At 40.7% G+C, this 23985-nt stretch overlaps 2 protein-coding genes across 3 annotated transcripts in view; both read left to right on the forward strand.

The window, feature by feature from the left end:
* The first annotated feature begins 2716 nt into the window (after positions 1–2716).
* Positions 2717–7745, forward strand: them4 (thioesterase superfamily member 4). Its single transcript, XM_035403056.1, has 6 exons — positions 2717–3650; positions 3850–4042; positions 4215–4377; positions 4982–5092; positions 6573–6697; positions 6985–7745. The coding sequence occupies exons 1-6, from the start codon at positions 3495–3497 to the stop codon at positions 7017–7019; spliced, it is 783 nt and encodes a 260-aa protein (XP_035258947.1). The 5' UTR covers positions 2717–3494; the 3' UTR covers positions 7020–7745.
* Positions 7746–12419: 4674 nt separating this feature from the next.
* rorc (RAR-related orphan receptor C) overlaps positions 12420–23985 on the forward strand; it is a 32267-nt gene continuing 20701 nt past the window's right edge. Inside the window, exons 1-2 of one of the 2 annotated variants that reach the window (XM_035389557.1) lie at positions 12420–13052; positions 21686–21715. In XM_035389557.1, coding sequence (XP_035245448.1) covers positions 12992–13052; positions 21686–21715 — 91 coding nt within the window. In that variant the 5' untranslated portion in view covers positions 12420–12991. Of the gene's footprint in view, positions 13053–21685; positions 21716–22540; positions 23555–23985 lie in introns of those variants that run through there. The other variant, XM_035389566.1, reaches the window with a different exon arrangement.

Consider the following 23985-nt stretch of genomic DNA (forward strand, 5'->3'; position numbering starts at 1 on the left):
CGTGAAAATGTAAAATTCACATGTGAAATTAACATTTTATTAGAAGTTTTATTAGAAGTATGTGTGCATGAGATTCTAGGGTTTATATTCTTTGTTGGTAAAAGGCTTTTCCAATCAGGCCCAGTTCCATGGAATATTGCTTCTGCTCCTGTTCCAGAAGATACTGCAGTGCCACTCTGCGCACCTACAGGGGGAGACATTATTCATTAATTTCAGTACAAGTGGAGACTGTACTGTGACGTGGTTTACTATACCACTACTAAAATAACATTTCATACAAGCCAGTATCCAAGCCTTGGATTTATGTGATCCCAAAATAACAATATCATATAGATTCCAAATTAATTACGATACATTACATTAATTATGTATTGTAATTAATACATTAATTCACAATCCCGCTAATTCCAATCCAATCCATACTTACCTCACTTATGACCGATTCAGTAGGCTCAATATTAAGCAAATTTTCATGAAGAAGTTGATGAGCACCACAACATCCAACTCTCTTCATATTTTTCAAGGTCTTTCTCCCAGTTTTGGCCCATGCTCCTTCTCACAAACAAACACAATCACTCCACACATTCACCCACCATGGTCAGTGCTTTGTTCCCTAGCGTAGTCTCTCCCTCCAGTGTTAGTTGCATCCCTCTATCCCTTTGGGACTGAGCTGAATCTGCCTGGGCCTGGCACTCTGATTGCATCTTCTGAACAACTTCCCTTAGACTGTAAACAGGGTAAGGAGTCAGTACTGTGTTCAGGATTTGTGGTTTGCTGATAGTTTGACAAGCAAGGTAGTCCCCATATAATCAAGGACTGAAACATTACATTACATTGCAGGCTCTCACCCAGAGAGTATTATTCATACAACTATGCCTTTGTTTGAGGTCGTAGTCTCACAACACTACAGATTTAAAGGTTTAAAAAAAAAAAAAAAAAAAAAAAAAAAGCATCACACCTGTTGAGTTCTGTTACTGGCGCTGTCATCTCTGCGATTTTCTACAACAATGAAGAAAAAAAGAAAACTTCACGGGCCAGATATAAAGCCAGGAATGATTGAGATTAAAATATTTACACTGGCTAGATGAGCGAACTAGCCAGCTTTTACATTTGCGCTAGAGCTACGTTTACAAACTATCGACACCAAAGACACCTAACAAGGTAAATAAATATTAAACTTTATTAGTTTAGCTAGTTAAGTTCTCATTTGCACCGTGCATGACAAAAGCCGTCCTGTATCATCGGAAAGAGCACAAACGGCAATTGACAAGTCTCTTTACGTTAACTAGGGAGGTTTGTCAAACCGTTTTCATTCTAGCTAAGTTAGCGTAGTTGGCTAGCTATATGCAACGATCAGCAGTAGTTTTTTTACCAAGGCTAGCCACAGTGTGATGGGAATTAAAATATTAACGTTAGCTAACTAGTAACTTAGTCTACAGCAAGCAAATGTCACACTTGTAAAATATACAACGCTCATCAGTAGTACAGTTCAGGACTACAGCTAGCGAATGCGAACGTCTTATTATCATCTAGACTATTTAACGAGCTATCTAACGCTATATTATCTGTCCCAGTGGGTGACCGATTATTACCTTCGTCTGGGCCTTCTCTCTTCCTTGGACATGAAACATTATGTTAATGTTTACCTTAGTGATAGCTATATGCACCAAAAACACGACCTTTAGGATCTGAGTTGAACGTTTACATTCAACAGCTTTCTTTTCTTTTTTTTTAAAGCAAACGATATGCAACTACTACCTATCAACAATCTTGTTTTTTAAAAAATATAATACGAGCCATCATTAGCCAGCTAACGGCGTGTTCTCATGCTTCTCCGTTGACATGGCAACAGAGTAACAACAAGACAACGTGACACTCGCATTAGTTTTTCGAATGAGTGTTTCCCAGGTTCTGTGGACATTGGTTGACATATTCATTATGCGGATTGGGCTCAGTAAATACATGAAGGTATCCAGATTGTTTAAAGATCCGCGAGAGTACACAGCATTGGGAAAAGGCCATGCTATGTGGGAACTCCCAGCTGAAAAGTCCGGCTAAACCAGCCAAACTGGTCAGTCACCCTCCAATACACTACAGTTCATGTAAAACAGAGGGCTACTGCTATCATTCCTGTATTTTCAAGGGGAATGATGGTGGTAGCAGGGAGTGAGTCTATTGTCAGCTAATACATACATGGCTGTACTACCACTGAATACCGTATACCGAATAATGTTGTTTTTTTGCAACATGGTCAAAATGACCTAAAAGTAAAAGTTGCATTGCTTTGCTTCATTTATTAAATAAATGTATTATCCGCATGTACATCACAAATTTGGCATCGCAATAAAAAATATTTTTATGGTAATTTACTTGAAGTGGTGGAAAATCCCGATGTTATGTGCGACAAAGGGGATCCGCATGAGGAACCTACGTTGTGTGTACTCCAGACACGCAGTTGCACGTTTTACTCCAAATATCCTGTTATAATATAGTACAGGGCCAAAGGAACTGGGAAATGTTCTAAACTGATATTTGGCAAAATGGTATATCTGATATATATATATATATATATATATATATATATATATATATATATATATATATATATATCAGCTTGCTAATAGACATGCATATTTAACTAGACCACTGAACTCAATGAACTAGACAGCCTGAGCACGTCCTCGGCTAAATCCCGGAAGTACAGCTGTACTGCGCACGCTGAGGGCAAAACAGCGGAGCGCCCATTAAAATGAACCTCCCATTGAAAGTGTGGAACTATCATCCACGTTTTGAAAATATGAAGAAAATTTTTATACATCAAAATTTCTAAGATAATTCGTGAATCGGAACTACTTTTACGTTCAAACCACGATGCTGTAATCTAATTCTTCAGCGCAGCTACGACAAGGAGGACACCTCAGAAACCAGAAACTTGGCGCCTGCGCAATATTGTACGAGAGGCCGAACAGGAAATAATACGGATCGGCTTCGCATCTCTCGCCAGTATAGTTCATTGCATTTCGCCCATTGAAAAAAGCGACGTCCCGTCGCCCATGTGTATTCTGTGTTTTCTATAACACGACATGAAGTTACGCGTTTTCGTCCCTTCCTACAAATGAATTGTTCGTACCCCAGGAAATGACCCCCCCCCCCCCCTCCACTATACATGTCAAGTCCTTCACGGGGTCATTTGGTTTACCGGCCGGCAATGCTGACGAATGTTTTGTGAGATAACGCTCGCTTTATAATGGTTATTATTAAGTGGTATTCATTCATATTTAGCATACAGAGCGAGACTACTTTCAGCTAAGTGGTTTTGGTTAAATGGGTATGCCACAAGCTAGTCTGTTGGCTCTTGCGAATACTAAAGTTAGTGAAATTCCGGGGAAGCTATATTAGCTACCTGGTTAGGCAGCTAATCGAAAAACTGGTTTGAGCTACTCAACTACACTTTAATCGGACGCATCAGTGTTTGTCTAACGTTTGTATTAGTCATGCTTCGACATCGTTTATACATTACAAGGGCACTCTGTCAGTTCATGGCCTGTAAATTATCGACTGGCCTCTTCAGAAACATCTTGAAAACTAAGCATCCCACCGGCGACATGTGGTACACTCGGTCATGCCTCCAGAGTATTCTGGCAGTTACGGTAAGGGAATTATTGTGTTATAATGCTAACACGTTGCACTGTTGCTTTTGTACTGAAACCACAATTGTAACGTAACAACAACTGAGTGTATGTGTATTTAGGTAAGCAATGTTCGGTCGTTTTATCGTGACTGTGTGTGAGAACTGTCTAAGTAATAGAGTGTCCCTCTAACTGTCTTATTGCCGTGAATGACCAACAGATGGCGCCACGGCCTTTCTCCTCCTCACAGCCGCGTGACTACAGTTTACCAAACACTTCCTGGAGCTCAGAAATGCTGAGATTATATGAACATTACAACATCATGTGTGAAGTGGAAACAGAGCGAGGTGACAAGATCAAGGGACAATGGACGAGATTGCCCAGCTATAACCGTTTTCTGAAGTATGCCCCTGGTATGAAACTGATCAATGTAACCATTTTTGTAACATTTTGTATAAGTTGCTAAATTGCCAGGGTTGACCATTACACTTGTGTTTATACAAGAATCTGTGAGGGAGAGCATGTGTATGCGTGCCTACATGTGTGTATCTTTTGTTTTGTCTCAGTCGCTTTCCGTTTCTACAGGGGGGCAGTATCTCAGCAAGCTCCTGCTGGCCAAGGCCCGGCTCTTCACCCGGAATATTGAGGAGCAGGGGGCAGGGTTTGAGTATGTTGTCTTTGAAAACAAGCAGGAGAAGACGTGCGTCTGTGTGTTCCAGGCAGGACATCTGCTGGAGGGTCCCCCGGGGTGAGTGCAAGTGTAAATCACGCACACTTCACTTCTAAAACCTTCTTTTGCAGGGTTTCTTAACTCTGGTCTGTTCACTCTCACTTCCATGCATGGACATTATGTTTCATTAACTCAGTAATCACTAATGGTACCTTAATGACCTTTTTGTGTTGTTTTTTTAAAAACATTTTTTTTCTTTTTTAAACGCCCAGTTAAAAAGTCTTGATTGGCTAGGGAGGTGCATTCTGTCAGCCACCACCCCATCTCACTCTGTCCATCCACTGAGCTTCAGTCATTGCTGTTCATGCATCGATGGGAGTATTGCTGATCAAGGATTCTGACTTCTCCCTCCCACAGTGACACTACAGCACGTTATAAATCACCCTGCAGAGCTGTGGGCCACATTCAGCCTCAGCCTTAGCCTTGAAGCTCTGGCACCACCTCATGTCAAAATGATGAATTTTGACCGGAGACAGGAGATATGATCATCATAACAGATCTATCGTTATCAAAATCAGTAAAAAGAAATTTAAAGAAGTTTTATTTTTTTTCTTGAAAAGTTAACTAGGTTTGTGAAACATTCCGTTAAGAAGCACAGCATAACTGGTGCATTTACTCGCAGGCATGTCCACGGAGGGGCAATAGCTACCATAATAGACTCTGTGACGGGTACCCATGCCACGTGCCATTCTGGACCTGCCATGACTGCCAACCTCACCATCAATTACCGCAGGTATCTGCAACCTAACGACTCTTCTTTATGAAGCTATCCCTTTGTTAAGTGCGCAACCTTTATATTCACCAGTAGTCCTTCTCGATTACTGCTATTTAAAAAATGAATAAAGCATTAAAATGCATTAATGATCGTAACTGAGCGAGTTGTCAACATGATGAATAATATGTGTGGAAATGTCAATGTGGAAGTAACAAGAGGCACTAAGAAATATGTGTGTATGATGTATGCCCAGTTGAACAATCAAAGCTGTGTGACTTGAATGGTGTGTTCATTCCTCTGTCTGTCTCAGTATCTGTCTGCACCCCCCCCCCCCCCCCACACCCCATCCGTCATTGTTTCTGCATGTGTTGGTCTGCAGTAGTTTTTGGTATTTACTCTTATATGCGTAGTGATTTTTACACACTGTCACTAAGATGGTGCTATATTTCAGAAGAAAAAAAAAACAGGAAATGGAGGAAAATTGGGAACAACCAACTGTCCTCAAAAACAGCAACAACAAAAAAAAAAACAGCCAATGAGGTTAAAAGAAAAAATCCCTAGTGGGATGAAGAAAAAAAATACTCCGACTGTGGCAAGAGAAGCTTCCTGTTGGGAAGAAATAGGAAGAACCCGGCTGTAGAGGGGGAGCACATTCTCCACTGGCTGACTCAGTATCAGTAGTTGAAGGGATAGTTCACTTCCTGGGGTTTTTGGATATACTTTCAGTTTTAGTTCATGTTTTCAGTTGGCCCAGACAGGCCAATGAAGGATATTTTAGATACTTCAAGAAGTTAATAACTTGCCAGCTTCACAGTGGTAGGCATAGAGCATTCGGGGGTTTGTGGTCAAAAAGCAAAAAGGTATGCTTCAAGTAGTTTAACTCTAAGCAGCTTTTAAAGAGGTTGTATGTATGCATTTATTCTTCAAAAATTATATTTAAATAGCAAAATTACAGTTATAATTTTTGGTGAAACTGTTTTCTGTGCTGCATGCAACCTGAGATCACCATGCTCAAGGAAAGAAGTTAAATTGATGTTTGTGTTATGAGAATAAATACTATAAAAATAGAGCTGTTCCTGTGTACACTCTCTGGAGACGTAACATTGCTGCACAAGCTGCTTTGGAATGACTTGAATATTTAGTTGCTTTAAACTACAAACCCCGGATTATCCTGTACCTATCATTGTAAACCCAGCAGGCCATCTGAAACCTCTCTAAATATCTTGCATATCCTTCAATGCATACGAAAACTATATGGACCAATCAATAGCATACACTAAAACTGAAATAATATGAACTGTCCCTTTGAAGATGGGCGAAATCAAAATGGGAGATATGCGGAATATATTGGAGAAGATAATCATTGTAAAAGCAGATTATTCCACGAGACAGGAACTCCATAGGAGAAGGTTCTCACTTCTATTGTCATTTATGTTGTTCTTAGAACTTTCAAATTGCCAGAACGGTATGATCTAACTGTTTCCATCTTTCATTTTAGCCCTATCCCCTTGGGAAGTGTGGTGCTGGTTCACTCTTCTCTGGATAAAATAGAGGGGCGGAAGATATTCATCTCCTGTCAGGTGACCAGCTCAGATGGCTCCAAGCTGCACACAGAGGCCACAGGTACAGAATGGCAGCATGTGGTTCCCACATGCTTAATGGCTGATATTACACACCTGACACATTTTCAGGGACTGCATGTTCTTCTTAGGCTGCATTCTTTCCACACAGCCCTCTGTCTTTCTCTGTCACTGCTGCAGAACTATAGAGCCTATTGTGTTTTACAATAGAATTGTGTGCACATGCTAATTGCTAATTATCTGACCGACTTATTTCCCCTTACCTTAGGATTGGCGCGCGCTGATGTGTTCCACCCTCTGACTGTCTCCTTTCTTTTTCTTCTCCTTCAGCCTTATTCATTCGGTTATTTGAGACAACCTACTGAGACACAACATGCCTGGTTTGTGGACAGCGATGGCCATAGTCAGGATAGAGTAATAGCATTTGTGCTGGTCAAAAACCTGTGGTCAGTGCAGGTGAATTTGAATGCACAATCTTTTTATTAATGAACAAGCAACAGGTTTACCTCTGCCAGTCGCACGATGCACCTGGTGTCTCCATATTCGCACTGAGTAATCCCTGATTCTTAATGGATTGACTCCAACGTCTCTGTTACAGACTCCTATCGTGTTTTCAGTTCTTGCTTGTTTCACATTTACTAGACATCAAAGGTGCATTCTGTAGCTTCTGGTGCATATTCATTGCCAATGTTTTAAAGTATTTTATAGTTTGTTGTAACTACTGTATCTACATACGTAATTTATTACTATTAAGTTATGGATATTATTGGTTTGGTGGGGACTTTTTAAAGATTTTTTTAAACTAACAAAAATGTGAATCGTGGTGAAGGATAATAATGACTGATATATAGGACCGTTTTTAATAGTTTGGGCATTTTTCTACACTATATATATATGAAAAGTGCTTGGTTGTTTTCTGAATTTTCTTAGTTTTCTTGTGATTGCATGGTGAAGGAAAAACAGTAAAACTCTAGAAATAAACAGTGGTGTACTGCAATATGTATTGCCCATTTATTGCCTTGTTTCAAGTTTTGCTAAATTGTTTATGGTCATTGGCTGCTGCTAGTAAATCGCATTGATCTGAACACCAAGTCAAAGGCTTTGTTGTGAATTAATGCTGTCCCAAATGTACTTAGAAAGATTTATACATTTTAGCCTTGAGGGCAAAATGCATTTGGAATTTATTTAAAGGTCTGATATAGACACTGAATTTACACCAGCAAAAAACGCTAGCACACACTCTGTGTTTTTCTTTGCTAGTGTAAATTTATTGTGTACATCACACTTTTAAATAATTTCCAAATGCATTTTGACCGCAAGATACACATTTTAAGAGATGGTGCCATCAAATAGCTTTCACATATCTGCTAAGTTTGATAGAAACCAGTGCTGGATATAGGGCTGTAAAGTCCGCAGGAGATTATTCCAGAGCCAACGGGATGGTCGGATTCTGTGTGTTAGGTAATGGGATTTTTAATGAAGTCACAAAATTGGTGTGAATGAACAAAGTAAAAAGACTGCACTACACTAAGACATGGCCTGTTTAGTGTATGTATGAAAAACATACTACCCAGGTTCTGTCTGCTTTTATCGTGCATGCATTAAAGTCAAAAAGACATTCATGTGAAAAGTTAATTTCTGTACTAGACATTTAACAGTGTTTGATTCCTTATGTCATTTATGGATCATCAAGTTAGTGTGTGTGTGTGTGTGCATGTGAGAAATCATGCATACACACACAAAGAAAGTTAGACCTTGCAGGTGAATAACATTTTCTGGTATGGGGCTTTCCAGGACCCGAGACTGCCAAGTTTGACAAACCTAGGCAGTTTCAAAAACCTATGGAATTAAGTCAGAGGCACACAAAGGCAGAGAAGAGGTGAGAGGCAAGGAAATTGTAATGAGATGATAAAAGGATCTCATGTCCGCCCACTCTCTCACGCTCCTCTCTTAACTTCTAAGTTTATGAATGGAGATGTTCCGGTAATGCTTGTGCGACAACTGGCCGAATGTTACTGTAACAACTGAGACGTTGTCCACATCTGATGGTGCACAGCTCATTCAAGAACGCTTTTGAACAGAAGCCCCACCAGATCAAACGCTTGATTACTCACTCAGGACTACCACATGGTGTTCTAGACCAATAACAAAGTTGTTATGAAAGGATGAAATAATGAGTCATTAAAAACTTTGTCCCCGGTGAAGCAGTATATCTGCAAAAGATAATTATGCAGATATTTACGTTCTCATAGTTGGTTTCCCCTGACTTGTACTGTATGTAAAATAGTCTCATTGATTGAAATTAACCCTGTCTGTTTGATCAGAACTGTATACCATGCTGATACAAATGATACTGTCTCTCCATTTTTATTATTGGAAAGTAATGAACATTAACAATGGATGATAACGACATTCCCTTGCAACACTAGTACTTATTTAATATGAACGTAAAGAGGTCAAATTTCAGTTTTTTTTTTTTTAACCCCCCACGTTCCCCTCCACGAGAACCCACACGGTTGAATTGACAGACGTTGGTCCATGCCCTGAGTCTGGGCTGGCTGGTGTGGTTTTCAGTGTCGTCGTGTCTCATGCTGTCTGAGCCTCTGTGGTAACCTGCTGTGAATATCCATACTAATGGAGGCCCCTCATACATAGCTGTGAGGTGAAGGTATTTAGGACACCAGCGGGGGCCTACAGATAGCTGATGCTGAGGGTATAGCTCAAGATAAGGGTTTGGTTTGGGTGATAGCGGTCAGGAAAAGAGCAGGGGGCGTGCGGATGCGTTTCGGGGCCTGCTTTTTACATTAAAGCTGCGTGTGGAGATTAGTATACCAGAGGGTGTTCACGTGCATCCTTATGGTTCATTGTGAGGTGTGCTTGGATCATACTGAGAATCCCGATCCACAGAAATTACATTTTACTTGTTATGCATGTAATTCAACATAAAATTTTCTTTGTTGAAAATTTTACAAAAAAGCATACAATATAGCTTGTCAGCTGTGCAGCCTTTTTTGGCTCTTCATCAAGGCTTCAATAATTTTGGAGAGCACTGTTCATGCTTCTCGACAGGCTGTAAAACAAAAATGGGGAAAGCTTGCATTGGGTGGGCCTAAAGGGTCTAATAACTATTACTGTACCTCTTTACATTGAGGTGGTGCAGTATGCTTTTTTAATTTTGCAGGTATGCAGTACATTTGTCTGCCAAGTAAAAAATTTTAACATAGTAAAATATTTATCAGTAATGCCAGTGCATTTTTATATTAGACAAATTGCGTTCCAATGTTTAAATGCCAAATAATGTAATTAAAAAACATTTTTTTAATGAACAAGACTTCAAGTTAATTAAAGGCACAAGGAAAATGACTATAGCTAAGTAACTCCTGTAAATTTATCCCAAGCATTTGAACAGAAAGGAAGCAACTTTCCAGTATCACTGCTTGGCAAACTATACCTGAGTCAAAGCTATGTCTTTATGTCAAAATATTTATATGAAATAGTATGTCTTCTCATATTTTGAAATCTAATGTTATACACATGAAAACTGCTCACCCAAAATGTGCTTCAGGAAAACTTTAGATATCTACCAAAAGCTGTTTATTGAGTAGAATGCACCGATATTTGAAGATATTTTAATAGTTTTTGGTGTCTGGGCACAAACACAAATGCACATAGATACAGATATCAATATAGAGATGTGCAGCCATGCCTAGGGACACTGAGACATGGAAAAGGTATGCAGATTACCTTATGTTTTTGTTGCGCTCCATTTTATGCACTTTAGAAAACGTGAAAATCAGTTACTGTTTCAAGTCCAGAGGAAACCACACGTACGCACACAGCCCCAACAAAAAAACAACAAAAATTAACTCTTAACAGTCTGGCTTACGCAAGGTTGTGAAATAGGGTAGAAGGGTCTGCGCCATAATGCTAGCAGACAGTGGGTGGAATGTGCTGGATTGATGAAAACGGTTACCGGAAACATTGAATTTTGTGTCCCTCCACTTGGGGTTGATTGGTTAAGGATGCTTGATCAAAAATGGTGGATGCAGGTCTTCGTTTTGATAACAGCTCCTTTCCACTTTCTTAATTTTTTATTCAATCTTATTTAGAAGTGCAACCTTACTACTTGTAGTTTAAGTCCCTGCAGAACCACTCCACTCCTCTGAATCCGCAAGGCTGTATTGGCTGATTACAGAGTCATTGTCCTCATTAAATAGCAGATTAAGCGATGATCTTCTTTACTGTAACTGTTAAATTGACAGCTGGTCAACTTAAGGGATTTGGTATGAAATCAATACAAAGCTGCTTTTATGCATGTTTTTAATGCAAACAACCACGGGGTGTTATTTATGTAACTTATTTTAGTTGTAAAATTAATACATAGGCCTGTTTATTTAAAACTTATTTTACTTGTAAAATTAATACATAGGCCCGTTTATTTAAAACAGGACATTCAAAAATATAATGATATTGAAATGAAAAATGTAACTTGCACCTATGTCAACATCTGCGCATCTGTCCATAATTTAATGGCCTAGGCGAACCTTCGGATTAACAAAACTGTCCTATATTTGATGCTGCCACCCGACACTAAGGGCTTTTTTAAGTTAAGGCAATAATTTCCATTGCTGTCAAATGGTTTACTGTGGAGAACCAGTCCTACGTTATGCTTCTGTGTTTTATTACATGCTTTGGTTTGGAGGTACATCAACTGTTTGAAAACTAAAGAAAAAGTATGCCATTACAATACAGTTTTACAACTTTATTTACTGGTAGAAACGACACAATACATTAGCCTATATTTAAGAATGGGGTGATCTTATTTTGGTCATTTAGTAATTAATGAATTTTGACACCGGTCTCCGTTTAGTTTTTCTCTCTTCTGGTTTGATTGATTAAATAAACTGGCCAGCAAATAATGCGACCGTAAATCACCTGTAAAGAAAAAACAGAACCATCTCATTAAAAATGTTTTTTTTTAATCCAAGCAATCATGAAAAATAATGCTAGCCTTCAATGGCATGGGTCAATACGGAGAAAATGGGTATTTCGAACCACTCTGGCGTTAAGAGCCAAAGTCTGACAACCTGTGTTTCACCCCGGTTCTAAGAAATCCACACGAAAAGTAGCTCCGTTTCCCTGTGTGCTCGAGTGCATCTGCATTGGATTACATCTGTCTAGGAAGTACTAGTGAGCCCTCAAAACAGAACGCTGCAAGCCGTGCACTGAAATAGTTAGAAAGTAATTTAGAAGTGAACGCAACAGCACAAGGCAAATATATTGCGAGAAACTAACGTGCAGCTTCCGTGTTCAAAATTCGGTTTTACACCGAAAGTAAATTTGTGCTTTGCTGTTGATTACATAACAGTGAGCTTGAGCCGACTGGGATATTAACCCCGGGTTGTCCAGCTTCAACTCGGAATGAACTCGGAGTGTGCTAATAGTGATTGTCAGTTCTTACAAAAATGTAGGAGCACGAATCCCATCATTTTTGTAGGTCCAATCAGTCACAACTAGCCAGTCATTACAGCTCATGTTATCATATGTCTTGGTTTATTAAACTGCTACTCTAGGCAAATGTACCTACCTAGCGCAAAAAACGCAAAACAATTTTTTGAAATATGTTTTCATTAGTTTCTATGAAATACTTTTTTTCGGCTATCATCAGCCGAATGTACATCATTATAGTAGCAGGCTTATTGGTAGCTAGTGTGCATGGAAAACTACAGCCAGCACGCGTAATCTCTAACCTCATCACGAAGAACAGTATATAACCCAAAATTTCAGTATTGCGTAATTGCCCATTTTTGACCTGACACAAAGAGGATTTTCGACAAAAATGTTAACAAAATAGTGGGTGAGCTGCAACCATTCTAAAGCGGTTTGTTTATTGACGGTAAAGTTCATTGCTCTGTCGTCCTGCACTATTCTGCGATCAGCTACTTCTCCCTCCCTTAGAATTGATCCTGGAGTCCAACTTTAGCCGAAGGAAAGGGGGAGACGAAGAGGGTGCCGGAGATCTAAAGAGCGTGACAGAAATAATAATAAAACAACAACCGCAACCAGACAACACTAAAAACCGAGATAAATATTTATAAGATTAAGTGTGAAATGGCAGTAGACTTATTAAAACGTTTGCGACGGCCGGGGCGCTAGAGCAGTAGTTCTGGATTGTACAGATAAGTATTGCTTTCAAGCAAATACTTATCAGAAGTTAACATTGGCCCGCGTTTATAACTATTTAAATGTAGGAAGTACACCTGTATTATTTCTCTAAAGCGAGTGAGATATTCTCAGGGCGGTAGGCTTCAGTGGATAGTGTGGCAAGCGAAAAGTAATGGAAAATGACGACCCGCAGTCACCGGACCCAACTAACAGCGACGCACCATGCAAGAAAGGTGAGAATTTTTATTGTATCACTACTTTTCACACCGAGCGCTGTAAATGCTACTATTGCCATCAGCAGCAATAATAACAACGATAGTCAAGTAATAACAATAACGTTGTTATTATTGTTGTTGATAATAATAATAACCATTTGTGCTCTGTAGAAAAGCATTTAGTTGAAGTGTTTCTTTCAGGTATAATGACGTTAATCTACAGAGCAGTAGATGTTTCCCGGACACTGCTATAATACTGTAAATTTGGTATGATGCAATATTCATGCAAAATAGAGGGGTGGTGTACTAATGTATCTTACTAGTTGTGTGTGTGTGTATGTGTGTGTGTAAGAGAGGGAGTGTGTGTGTGCGTGTGAATTTCTGAACGATCAGTTTTTCAGAATTTCGGGCATGCACTGGCAGACATGCAAAGAGAAAATTGAAAGAAACAGTGACTAGTAGGCCATGATTTTTTTTTTTTTTTTTTAAACGTGCTTGCAAGGCACCAATAATGAAACGGATGCACCAAGGCCAGTGACATCACAGTAATGGACAGAGTATACAAACTTGTGACACGGTCATCTTGTGTGCCCTGTGTCTGTTCTCCACTCAGAGGTATATTGCAGCCGGCCTTTTATATGTAGGTTCCCAATAGCACCCATTATATAATCATTTCATGCTGATTTAAAATTAATGCTGCTTTTTTTTTTTTTTAATACAATAACTTGAGTGATTAGCCATTTTCACTGGAGCCTTTACAGCAGGTGAACATGTGAGAAACTGAAAGGAGTGCGCCAGGAAGATTTCAAATGCAGTGTTGCAGAATATTCTGTTCCTTGTCTTTTGCTAAAGGTCAGCAAATTATTATGCAATCAAGCTAAAACTCCACCACAACACTTACACCAGCAACACTGTTGGATACTGTAGATATAGTCAGACTCCAGAAGCCAGTAACGCCAAGGCTACCTTCCTTGGATTGATGCCAGACTGATATCAGATCAATATATTTCAATTCTAGTGTACACTTAAATTATTTAGTGAAGAAGACTTTGCAATACACAGTTTTTGCCAAGTGGAGAACAACAGTCACAAACTCTTTCTGTTGCAAAAACAGATAATTTGAATTTAAATTTGAATTAAAATAGTTATGCTCTTAACTGGCAAGTTTTTTTCTGTGTGGTTGCGTATACTTGTCATGGAAGCAGACTACGTGGATAGTATTTAAAATACAGTTGCAGATTGAGGATGTGACTGAAGATGGCTTTCAGTTTAGTCCAATTTGAAATCATGGTCTTGTGCTTGTGTAGCTTTAAAGATATCCAGTAATTGTTTCATATGCGTAGGTAAAGTACACATCCTTTATACCTGAGCCATCAAAATGGTCTTATTACTGCAAAAGGTAGGCCTCATTATTTTTCATCACATTTGCATTATCTAAAAAGTTAGCTGTTAAAAGTAAATTTAGTCTTTCATTATTATATTATTTAATATTCTGCAGATTTTATGTATTTTGTTGGCATTTTTGGGTTACACATGACAAGTCTGTTTGTTAATCAGCTCTGACTTGTCACTGTGACCCAACAGGGGCCTCTGTGAAATGTTCTAGTGACCTGGTCCACATGCGATCGTTAAGTGTTGCGGTACGGGTAAAAAGTCTTACTGTAAATGGACTTACGTTTACATGTGCTGTAAACTAACTAAATGTGCTGTCAGTAGATATACATGGACTGCAGCAGGAGTAATGCAGGTCTTCGTGAGCCCCCCTGTGCCTCAGGCAGAGGCTTATCTACCCCCTTGCTCTCCTAATTCCCTTATATCTTAAACTCTTTTTCTGCTTATCTACCCTTCTCCCCTTCTCTCTCTCTATAATTTCCCCCTACTCTCTTTCTTGGTTCAGTTTGTTCATTCGTCACTGTCTTATTTCTGTGGCCTCCCAGTTCTCATTCTTGTTCACTTTTCTCTGTGACATCACATAATTGATTTGCTTAGTGGGTGCTCTTACATAAGTTTTTACATATCATTCAGTTATATAGCTGCATTTTCACTGAAGCAATTCATATGAATTTTCTTATAGGGGACAGCAGCAGTGGGCATTGTTAGATTTATAGAAGCTCATTCCCCTAATTACAGAGTTCCCCTGCTTGTTCTTTTTCTTCAGCTTTTTTATTTAGAATGTTCATGAAAACTGGTTCATTTTTTTCTTCCTTTTCCTGTTCTGCATTTCATCTTTCTAACAGTCTTTCAGCCTCATCCACCTTAATATGAGCCCTTCTTTGTGACTCATTTTTCTCTCTTTAATGCTTCATCTCACAATTTCCCAGGCTCCTCTATCACTCCTCATTATCCATTGACCATGTTTCTGTTTGTGTGTGTGTGTGTGTGTTCGTGCATGCATGTGCCTGTTCTGTTTGTGTGTGTGTGTGTGTGTGTGTGTGTGTGTTTGTGTGTGCACATGTCTGTTCTGTCTGTGTGTGTGTGTATGTTCTCCCAGTCACACCGCCGTAGGTTATGAGTGGACTTAATCTGGTCTAAGCTCTGGATTTGCAGTTTGTGTGTCTGTTTCTGGTCCAGCTCTATTTCTAGGGGGCTGATTGTCTAATTTCAGACTCCAGTCCTCAGCTTCACTTTGCACTGCCTCTCTGTGCAGAGGACACTAATGAGTCTGCCAAGCAGTCCAGAGTACCTGTAGGGCAGTCCAGTGTTTGGGGAAGAGGTGTGGGAGTGTGTGGTTCTGACTGAGGAGAAGAGCGGCCAGGAATTGAGACAGGGGATGGAAGCAAGACAAGGAGGAGGAGGAGAAGGAGGGGCAGTTCATTTCATAATTAGAATGATTGTTTGAGTTGGGGACAGCCCATACTGAATTGCTTTGATCAAACAAGAAAAGACAACAGTAGAATTTGCAAGTGTGTGGTGGTGAGCTTCCACCCATGGTTGAGCGACGCAGATTGTCGATTGTGTGTGACTGTGTGTCTGAAACAGAGGGAGAGGCGGACAGCTTCTGCCTTCGTGATTGGAGCGTTGGCCTGTTACTTTGAGACCCGAACAGAGTCGACGGCGGATGGGTGTGTGAACGGAGTGATGTCAGCACAGGGCTGTAGGCTGGACGGTGTCCACAGAAAACAACAGTGTGTTTTTGGCCCAACCCAGCAAGAGAGGGTTTTGGCTCAGCACGTACAGATAGACTAATCTGACACACCAAGAAGAGCTGGCAGTGCTGCTGAGCATGCTGCTTACATCACCGCCCTCTCGTCCACTCACAGGGCACACACACTAATCTGGAAGCACACACCGAAGTCCATTGCTTCACCCACCCTCACTTGATTGCTCTTTGCTGATACCATAGTGTTGGAAAGCCCTTTTAGGAAAGCATTTTGAGCATTATGTATGAAAAGCAGTCTATAAATAGTGTTATTATTATTGCCGGTGGTGTCTCTCCTCTCCATCCCTGTAGTCTCTAATTGACTATGTGATCTTAGGGTTGTAGCTAGGTAAGCTGTTTATCTTAGTTGACTTAGTTATTGCACTTGTGCCTATTCAACTATTGCTTGTTTTATTTGCATAGACTGCTTTGTTGCTGTTTTTGTTGTGTTAATCAGATTAACCTACAGGGTCCAAGTTAAACTACGTGGTCGTTCCCTGCACTTGGAACTGTTCTTCACTCTAGGGTTTTCAACACACTTGTTCCTGGTTTTGGTTATACACTTTGTTGTACATCGCTCTGGATAAGAGCGTCTGCCAAATGCCTGTAATGTAATGTAATGTAATGGATTGTAGGGTCATACAGGCTCTGTCTTGTCATTCATTGACTGCCTACCCGTCATGTGCTATTTTGCTCACATAAATTGCTCTCACACTCTTTCACACTTTTTCTTTCGTTTGCTTTTCTTCTGTGATCTCCGTATTTGCCTTTCACACGCTTCAGTGGTACAGTCCCTTCCTCTCTGTTACTCACTCTCCCTGTCTCTCTCTCTCACACACACACACACACACATATACAGACACACACACACAGTTTTATTCCTTTTGTAATGGTGTGACAGTTCTCTCTGACATTGCCACACAGTAGGCACCATAATCATCCCTCCACTTGTTGGAAGCAGCCAAATTTAAATACCCCATTCAAGCTTTCTAATACTGTAGCTGAGACCCCCTTGTTTTACCAGCTGAATAAAGGTCAGTAAATAGACCATACATCAGATTAAAAGGCATAAAAGACATGTGCAAATATAACCATTGTGAGACACTTAATGGGAACATTAAAGGACACTTTGAGCAACTGATTGCTAAAGAGAGTTATTCATTAATGAGGAGAGGCGTGTACATGGCATGCAATGATTCCTGACAGGCATTCTCATTGGGCTGCCTGTGCTGCTGCAGGGGACCTTGCAGCGAGTGCTGTTATGTAACAATCACTCAGCATAGCTGAGGACAGATGCCACCTCATTGGCTGACTGTGACATCATTGCAGGGGTGTGTGTATGTCAATGTGCTTTTGTGTGACTGTGCAGAGTCCATACTAATTTATTTTGTGTCAGTGTGTATGCATTTTTTTTTTGTGTGTGTGACAGTTTTCATGAATTTGTGACATTTTTCACATTGTGACTAGTCAGACATGAGTGTTTGAGCTTGTTTGTCAGTGTGTGCGTCGCTCTGTTGGTATGGTTGTGTCTGTCAGTCCACAAGTGTCACTCTGTGAGTATGTGGGAGAAGTTGATAATGTCGGTTCCTGTGTCAGTGGGCTGAGAATCTCTGTCTCTCTGTGCGTCTGTGTCCGTGTCTTATGCCTGTGCGTGTTTTAGTATGTGTGTCAGTGTGGTTATGTCGCATCTACGTTGTTGCACTAATAGATATACAGGAAAAAGCAATGGTGATGAGAGAGGGGAAAATAGAAGCACCTGCTTTGTGGTCTGGGCACAGGTTTACCAAGCTCATCTTTGGCATAGGTACACAGAGAGAGGAGGCATGATATAAAATAGAGAGAAAGAGGCAGAGAGATGAAGGGTCGGGTAACACCAGTTTAGTCATCTGGAAACGTTTCCGTGTGTCCATATACATCGCTGATCATCGCTGTGAATGTGAATATGACTCACCATTCACCAATGGAAACCTGTGACTGAGGTGTTTGCGCCTGTCTTTTTAAATGTATTCATTTTTATAAATTTAGCACCCAACGTGGGGCTGTACATATCCAGTTCCCACCCTAGCTTTGGTACGTTCAGCTATCTGCAACAGCGGCTGCGTTCATGCGCGAACCCCACTGCCGATTTCGGAGAGTGCAGACATCCTCTGTACTTAGTGTAGACAGCTGCTTCTTTACACACCACATGCTACAGATAAGCTCACGCAGAGCGGAGTTCGGAGGAAGACCATGCAGCCCATGGACATCCGATTGACCAGCAGGGGTCGCTAGATAAGGAGGAAATGCGGACCCTAGCCGACTGAGCCCTCCCATAACTGCCAATTGTGTATCGCCCTATGGAGCTACGAGCCACAGTTGGCACTGGCACAGTCTGGATTCGATCGGAGACTGCAGGACTCATCCATGCACCACAGCGTGGTGCCTTAACCAAACGAGCAGCCCAGCAGCCCCCGTGGCTTCCTTTTTTACATTAGTTTTCCTATTCTGAAGATCACTGCAAAGAGAAAAATACTCTGGCATAATTTGGACTTTTGTGGGGAAGAGGGTTGAGCCACAGTGTGTGGATAGCCTTTTCCTATGGACATTCATTAAAGTATCACGCACCTGTGATGCACACAAAGACGGAACATTTGCAAAGATCCCTATTTAAATGTAGATTTCCGTCCACTATCTATTGGCCTCATTTTATATGTGCTCATGAACCGTGCAAAGTCTCAACTAAAAAAATCGGTAGTTTCCTAAAGCACAGCCATGTAGTGGAAACACTGCTGTAGACAATAAAAATGAGTTAAACACTAAATTTAAATTCGACAATGTGTTACTGTAGGCCAAAATATAGGACTGGTTGTTTGCAGTGGAGCAGGAAAGAAAGATAAATAAACTTTATCTTATCTAATAAGCGAGAAGTCTCGCTTCTTTACTGTGGGAAACTAAACTGAAAATTCCTCCCACCGCTCTTGACCTGTGTGTGCACTCAAGGTGACAGACGAAGGTGAAGAGGACAAGATAATGGAAAGAAAAGTGTTAGGCAACGCGTGTATGTGTTTGTGTGCGTGTGTACGTGCACGCTTGCGCGTGTCTGTCTCAGCGCTCTCCATCGCCATGACGAATCTCCCATTCTTGGGGCTCAGTGATGTGTCTTGTGGGACAGACTCACATGGGTGAAGGGCAGGGGTTACCAATTTAATTTAGTGTCCCTTATAGTACCTACTGGCGGGTTGTTAGATTTAGATTATACTTCATGTGCAGATTTTTCCGAAATTTGTCTTGTGCCATATTTCCGTTTACATAGAGGGGGACAGACACACGTTCATACAGTAAAACTAGCCAACAGTTGTAGTGCATTTGTCATATGACTCCTGAGTTTAACAGGCAGCAGGCTAAGCATTGGAAATTGGCTCCTGTAGTATTCTGTCTTGGTTTGTTAATCAATGGGCAAAAGCACTGCCAATGTTGGTACTTTATGAGCAGTCTATTTTGTTGGCTGTATTTTACATTAATTAGCAAATCTTTTACATAATAAAATAGCACATTGGCAGCAGCAGGTTTTGGTGTCGGGGGGATAAATGCAGTGATGTCACCATGACCTGGTGTTAGTCTGACAGACTAGATCAGAGAGGGCCTGAGCTGTGGAGACTGCATAAAGAGAGCAGCTCTCTTCCCATTAGGTTAATAAAAAAACCTCTACATTTAATGAGAATTTTATCAATTTATTATTTATTATTTTATCAATTTTTACATTTCGCTTAAATGTAGTTCTGTTTTTATTAGATATATGTGATAGGATGATAACGAGATATGGAGCTCATCAGCGATTGCTGTTTAGTTAAACCATTAAAGTGAAAAAAAGTCCTCCATGCCCCCCTCTCTTCCTCCTCCCTCTCTGCCCACTTACCCTCCATCTCTGAAGGGGCCTGTTGTCAGCTGTCTATGTGATGTGAAAAATATAGTGTTCCCTTAAGAGTGTTTTAAGCTTTTTGTGTGCCTTGTCAGTGTGTCTGTGTATGTGTGTGTCGGTGTGTGTGTAGCTAGGCGCGCCTGTTTCCATACGCGTCTGTGTGACACCGCTCCACTGCGTTCTGCCAAACAAGCAAAACCGATTTTATGAAAAAACAAAAAAAAACCCACATAGGCCTTCAAAGGTAAAGACAAAGAGGAGAGTGATTTCTGCTTCACCCCACTGATGCTTATCTCCTTGATCTTTTCTTTCTAGACACGCAAATGGCACTAAAAATAAATATCGGAAACAACCCCCCCACCCAAACATGATCCAGTTTTAACTTTCTCAAACATGTGGTCAGGCAGGGGTCTTATTGCGCCAACAGAAACACCCCCGCCCATTCATTCTTGTGTGTAAAGCAGCAGTTTCCCGACACGTTTCATTGGAATGATTTAATGATTCTGTTGAAGATTCTGTGATGGAAACTTGTTTCTTCATCATTTTTTCAAATAATGATAGGTCCATTTTATTGTGTGAATATCTGCTTGTGTATGTGTGACATACACAGTATCATAACTATATTTTGTCTGTATCGATAGATAGATGGATGGATGGATGGATGGATGGATAGATAGATAGATAGATAGATAGATAGCAGTAATGCATAATTGTATATGAATATGTGTAAAACATTATGGTAATGCATATGAATTCCTTCACAGTCGGCATCACAGTCAGATTCCCTGTGGCGCAGGGCTGAAGATTCTTAAGCCGTTTCCTTTACAGGCAGAAAAAAACAAACAATGTGATGTAATAATGCCGCGCAGTTGGATGTGCAAGGTTTGGCATGCTGACATGGACATGCAGTGTACTCAGTCCACAGCTTCCCCTCCACTGCACTTATAAGACACACACACACATGCACATACACACACACAAACACACACACACACATGTACACAATGGACCACATGCAGGGTCACTGTGCAGACCACCCCACAGTAGGGGGGAAGGAGCCTGCACTGGCACTACAGCCAAGATCAGCCAGCACTGCTAAATATTCACTAATCCGCAGAATTAGAGTAAGAACAGCACACACGGACTGTATGGATTTCACACATTCCAAATCTGTGACCGCTGAGATGCATAAACTGAGCACTCCTGTCATACAGACACAGTATGGAAGCCTTTGTGCAAGGGATTGGCCTGCGGGTGGTACAGTAGCCAGGGGAGAGAAGAGGCTGGAATTTAGAGGTGGAGGTGTAGAGGGGCGAAAGAATCCTCGACATAAAGCACTTCAGCTTCGATTGGAATTTTCAGATACTTGTTTTGAGCCAGAGGGGGGGAAAACTAATGTTGCCCGGCAGTGCAGCCTCAGTCCCGCGGTCCGAGAGTACTGCAGGCTGTGGAACTGTGAGTTCAATGCTCTTTTACTTCTCTTGTGTGGTAACAATGTGACTCTGGGCCTGTGTTCCTACAGCACGCCGATCGGCACTGTCGAGAGTGTGACGTAGAAGTGGATGGCACGGGAGTGTGTGAATGGACTCTAATGTGTACCGTTCTCTCTCACAGGAAATGCAGCGGCTAAGAAGACCCACTTGAGTAAGTACAGTCCTTTCATCGCTGTGCTTATTACAGTATTGTGATTTTGTTGCTTAGGACTCGGCCTTAGTTACGAAAAAGGAAAGAACACGCACACACCCAATGAGGTGCAGACAGCGGAACAAAGTCTAAAAACTAAAGGAAAAAGACGCACGCATACTCTCAGTATACCGCGATTCATTTTAGCCACCACCGTTTTGGCAGAGAGCCTTCAACAGGGTATACCTAAAATAATTAAATGAATAAATCATGGCGTATGAAGAGCGAGTGTCTGACTTTTTCCTTTACCTCTAAGACTTTTCTTTACCCATTCACCCTGGATATACTAATGTCTGTCTGTCTGTCTGTCTGAATGTAATACAGATGAATGCCTTTTTATGTTACATTTTGCCTTGTCTATGTGCATTTTGTATTGTCTATATACATCTGTGCTGTATTATTTTTAACTATTTGTGGCATAATGTATAGATCGTTTTATCTAGGTGGTTGTGGTTTCCATGTATTTTATATATTTAAAAATATAGTCAAGAAGAGGTAGTGCATATATTTTATAACATTCCTCATGGTGATCATGCATTTCAGATACACTTGCCTGAGAAAATTTTATGAGGAAATTGATGCTACATATTTTGATACAATATATAACATTTTGCTCATGTAATGTACTTTGTTGTCAGCGATTAGTCATAGTTCCCCTTAAGTGTGTGTGCACGCACGTGTGTGCATGCACGTGTGTGTGTGTGTGTGTGTGCATGCACGTGTGTGTGTGTGTGTGTGTGCATGCGTGAGTGTTTGTGCGTGTGCATATGTTTCTGTGTATGTGTTTGTGCATAACTGCTTTGAGTGTGGTTAAAACAGCACGCTTGTATGTGCTAACATATGCTAGCGGGTGAATGCTCACACCTGTGATGTTTTGGAAGTTTCTTTGTGCAAATTTTACTGACGCCATCAAACAAATAGTTATCTTGCAGCTGTTTCCTTGCATATTTTTTCACCTATTCAAGTTTTTCTTTGTGGATGAATGTGTAGATACCCATCAATCTTTCACCTGAGCTCATTCATATTTTGAGAAATGTATTTGGGTGTGCAAAATGTAATTCCATTATTTATATTCTGGAAACGATTACTACTTTAGTTATTACTTCATTACTTTACTGTTAAATGGCATGGCATTTCCTCCACTTTCCCACAATTGGCTATGAATGATGTCAATCAATGCTATGGGCGTGGTTTGCATCCCAGCTGTTTCCCGTGACTTGATGGGTGAGATGGTGTTATAGGGAAAGAGAGAAGGATGCAGTGTTTGCTGCATTACACTCAGGCGTTGGTGAAGGAACACAGACACAAAGTGGGGAAGACGGGGGCAGGCAGGTGCTAGATTGGTTGAGTGTGGTTTCTCTCAAGCTTGCTTATTCAGGTGCTAAAACAGAAGGGAAAAGGAAATAGATGTAGAGAAGGGGGCGAGTAGACGATCAAAAAACCACTGAGTAGTTTGTGTGTGTGTGCATGTGTGTTTTTGTGTGTGTGTGTATCTGAGCGTGTGTGTATGTGTGTGTGTGTGTGCGCGCGTGTGTGAGTGTGTGCGTGTGTGTACGCGCGCGCGCACACAGTCAGGGGCAGGCCCACCTACTCTTATTTTGAGGTCTAGAGAAAAGTAAGGTAGACACAGAAAGAGAGACAAGCGCCTGAACCTCTTGATAGAGGCTTCAGTCAGAACAAGTCACTGTTTTGGTGAAAGAGAGCAAAGTTTCAGTGTCAGAAAAAACAGAGAATATAGAGATCAAGGGTAAGAAGGAAAAGTCAAGAAGACCAGAAGAAATTGAAGTGAAGACATGAGAGGTAGGATTTTTGGGTTGCTGCAGTTATTACCATTCACTGTCATTTCAGAACATTAATATACCTTTGCTTAACGACTTTAATACCTTTTCTTGCTTAACGATTTTAATGCCAGTGTTCACTGTGCAGTCTGTTTGGTCTGCTGTAGGAAACTGAAGCTGTAGAAGGATGCTGTAGAATGTCAATGCATAGCTTCCGTTTTCCCAGATCAACTCATTAATGAAATTATCTGATCTTTTGTCTCACTTTCTGTTCAATATCCTTAGCACTGCCCCCTCAGACTCTTTGTTGGTAGGGCTGATAACGGTGTTTGCTGTCAAATAAAAACTAAAAGAAAATTATAATCTCAAAGATGAATTGTATTGATCTATCACCCTCCCACCTATTTTCCTGGCTGAATATGGTCCATCTGTAAAAATAGAATCTATTACATC

The sequence above is a fragment of the Anguilla anguilla genome, chromosome 1 (genome assembly GCF_013347855.1).
Source record: "Anguilla anguilla isolate fAngAng1 chromosome 1, fAngAng1.pri, whole genome shotgun sequence".
Classification (NCBI taxonomy): Eukaryota; Metazoa; Chordata; class Actinopteri; order Anguilliformes; family Anguillidae; genus Anguilla; species Anguilla anguilla.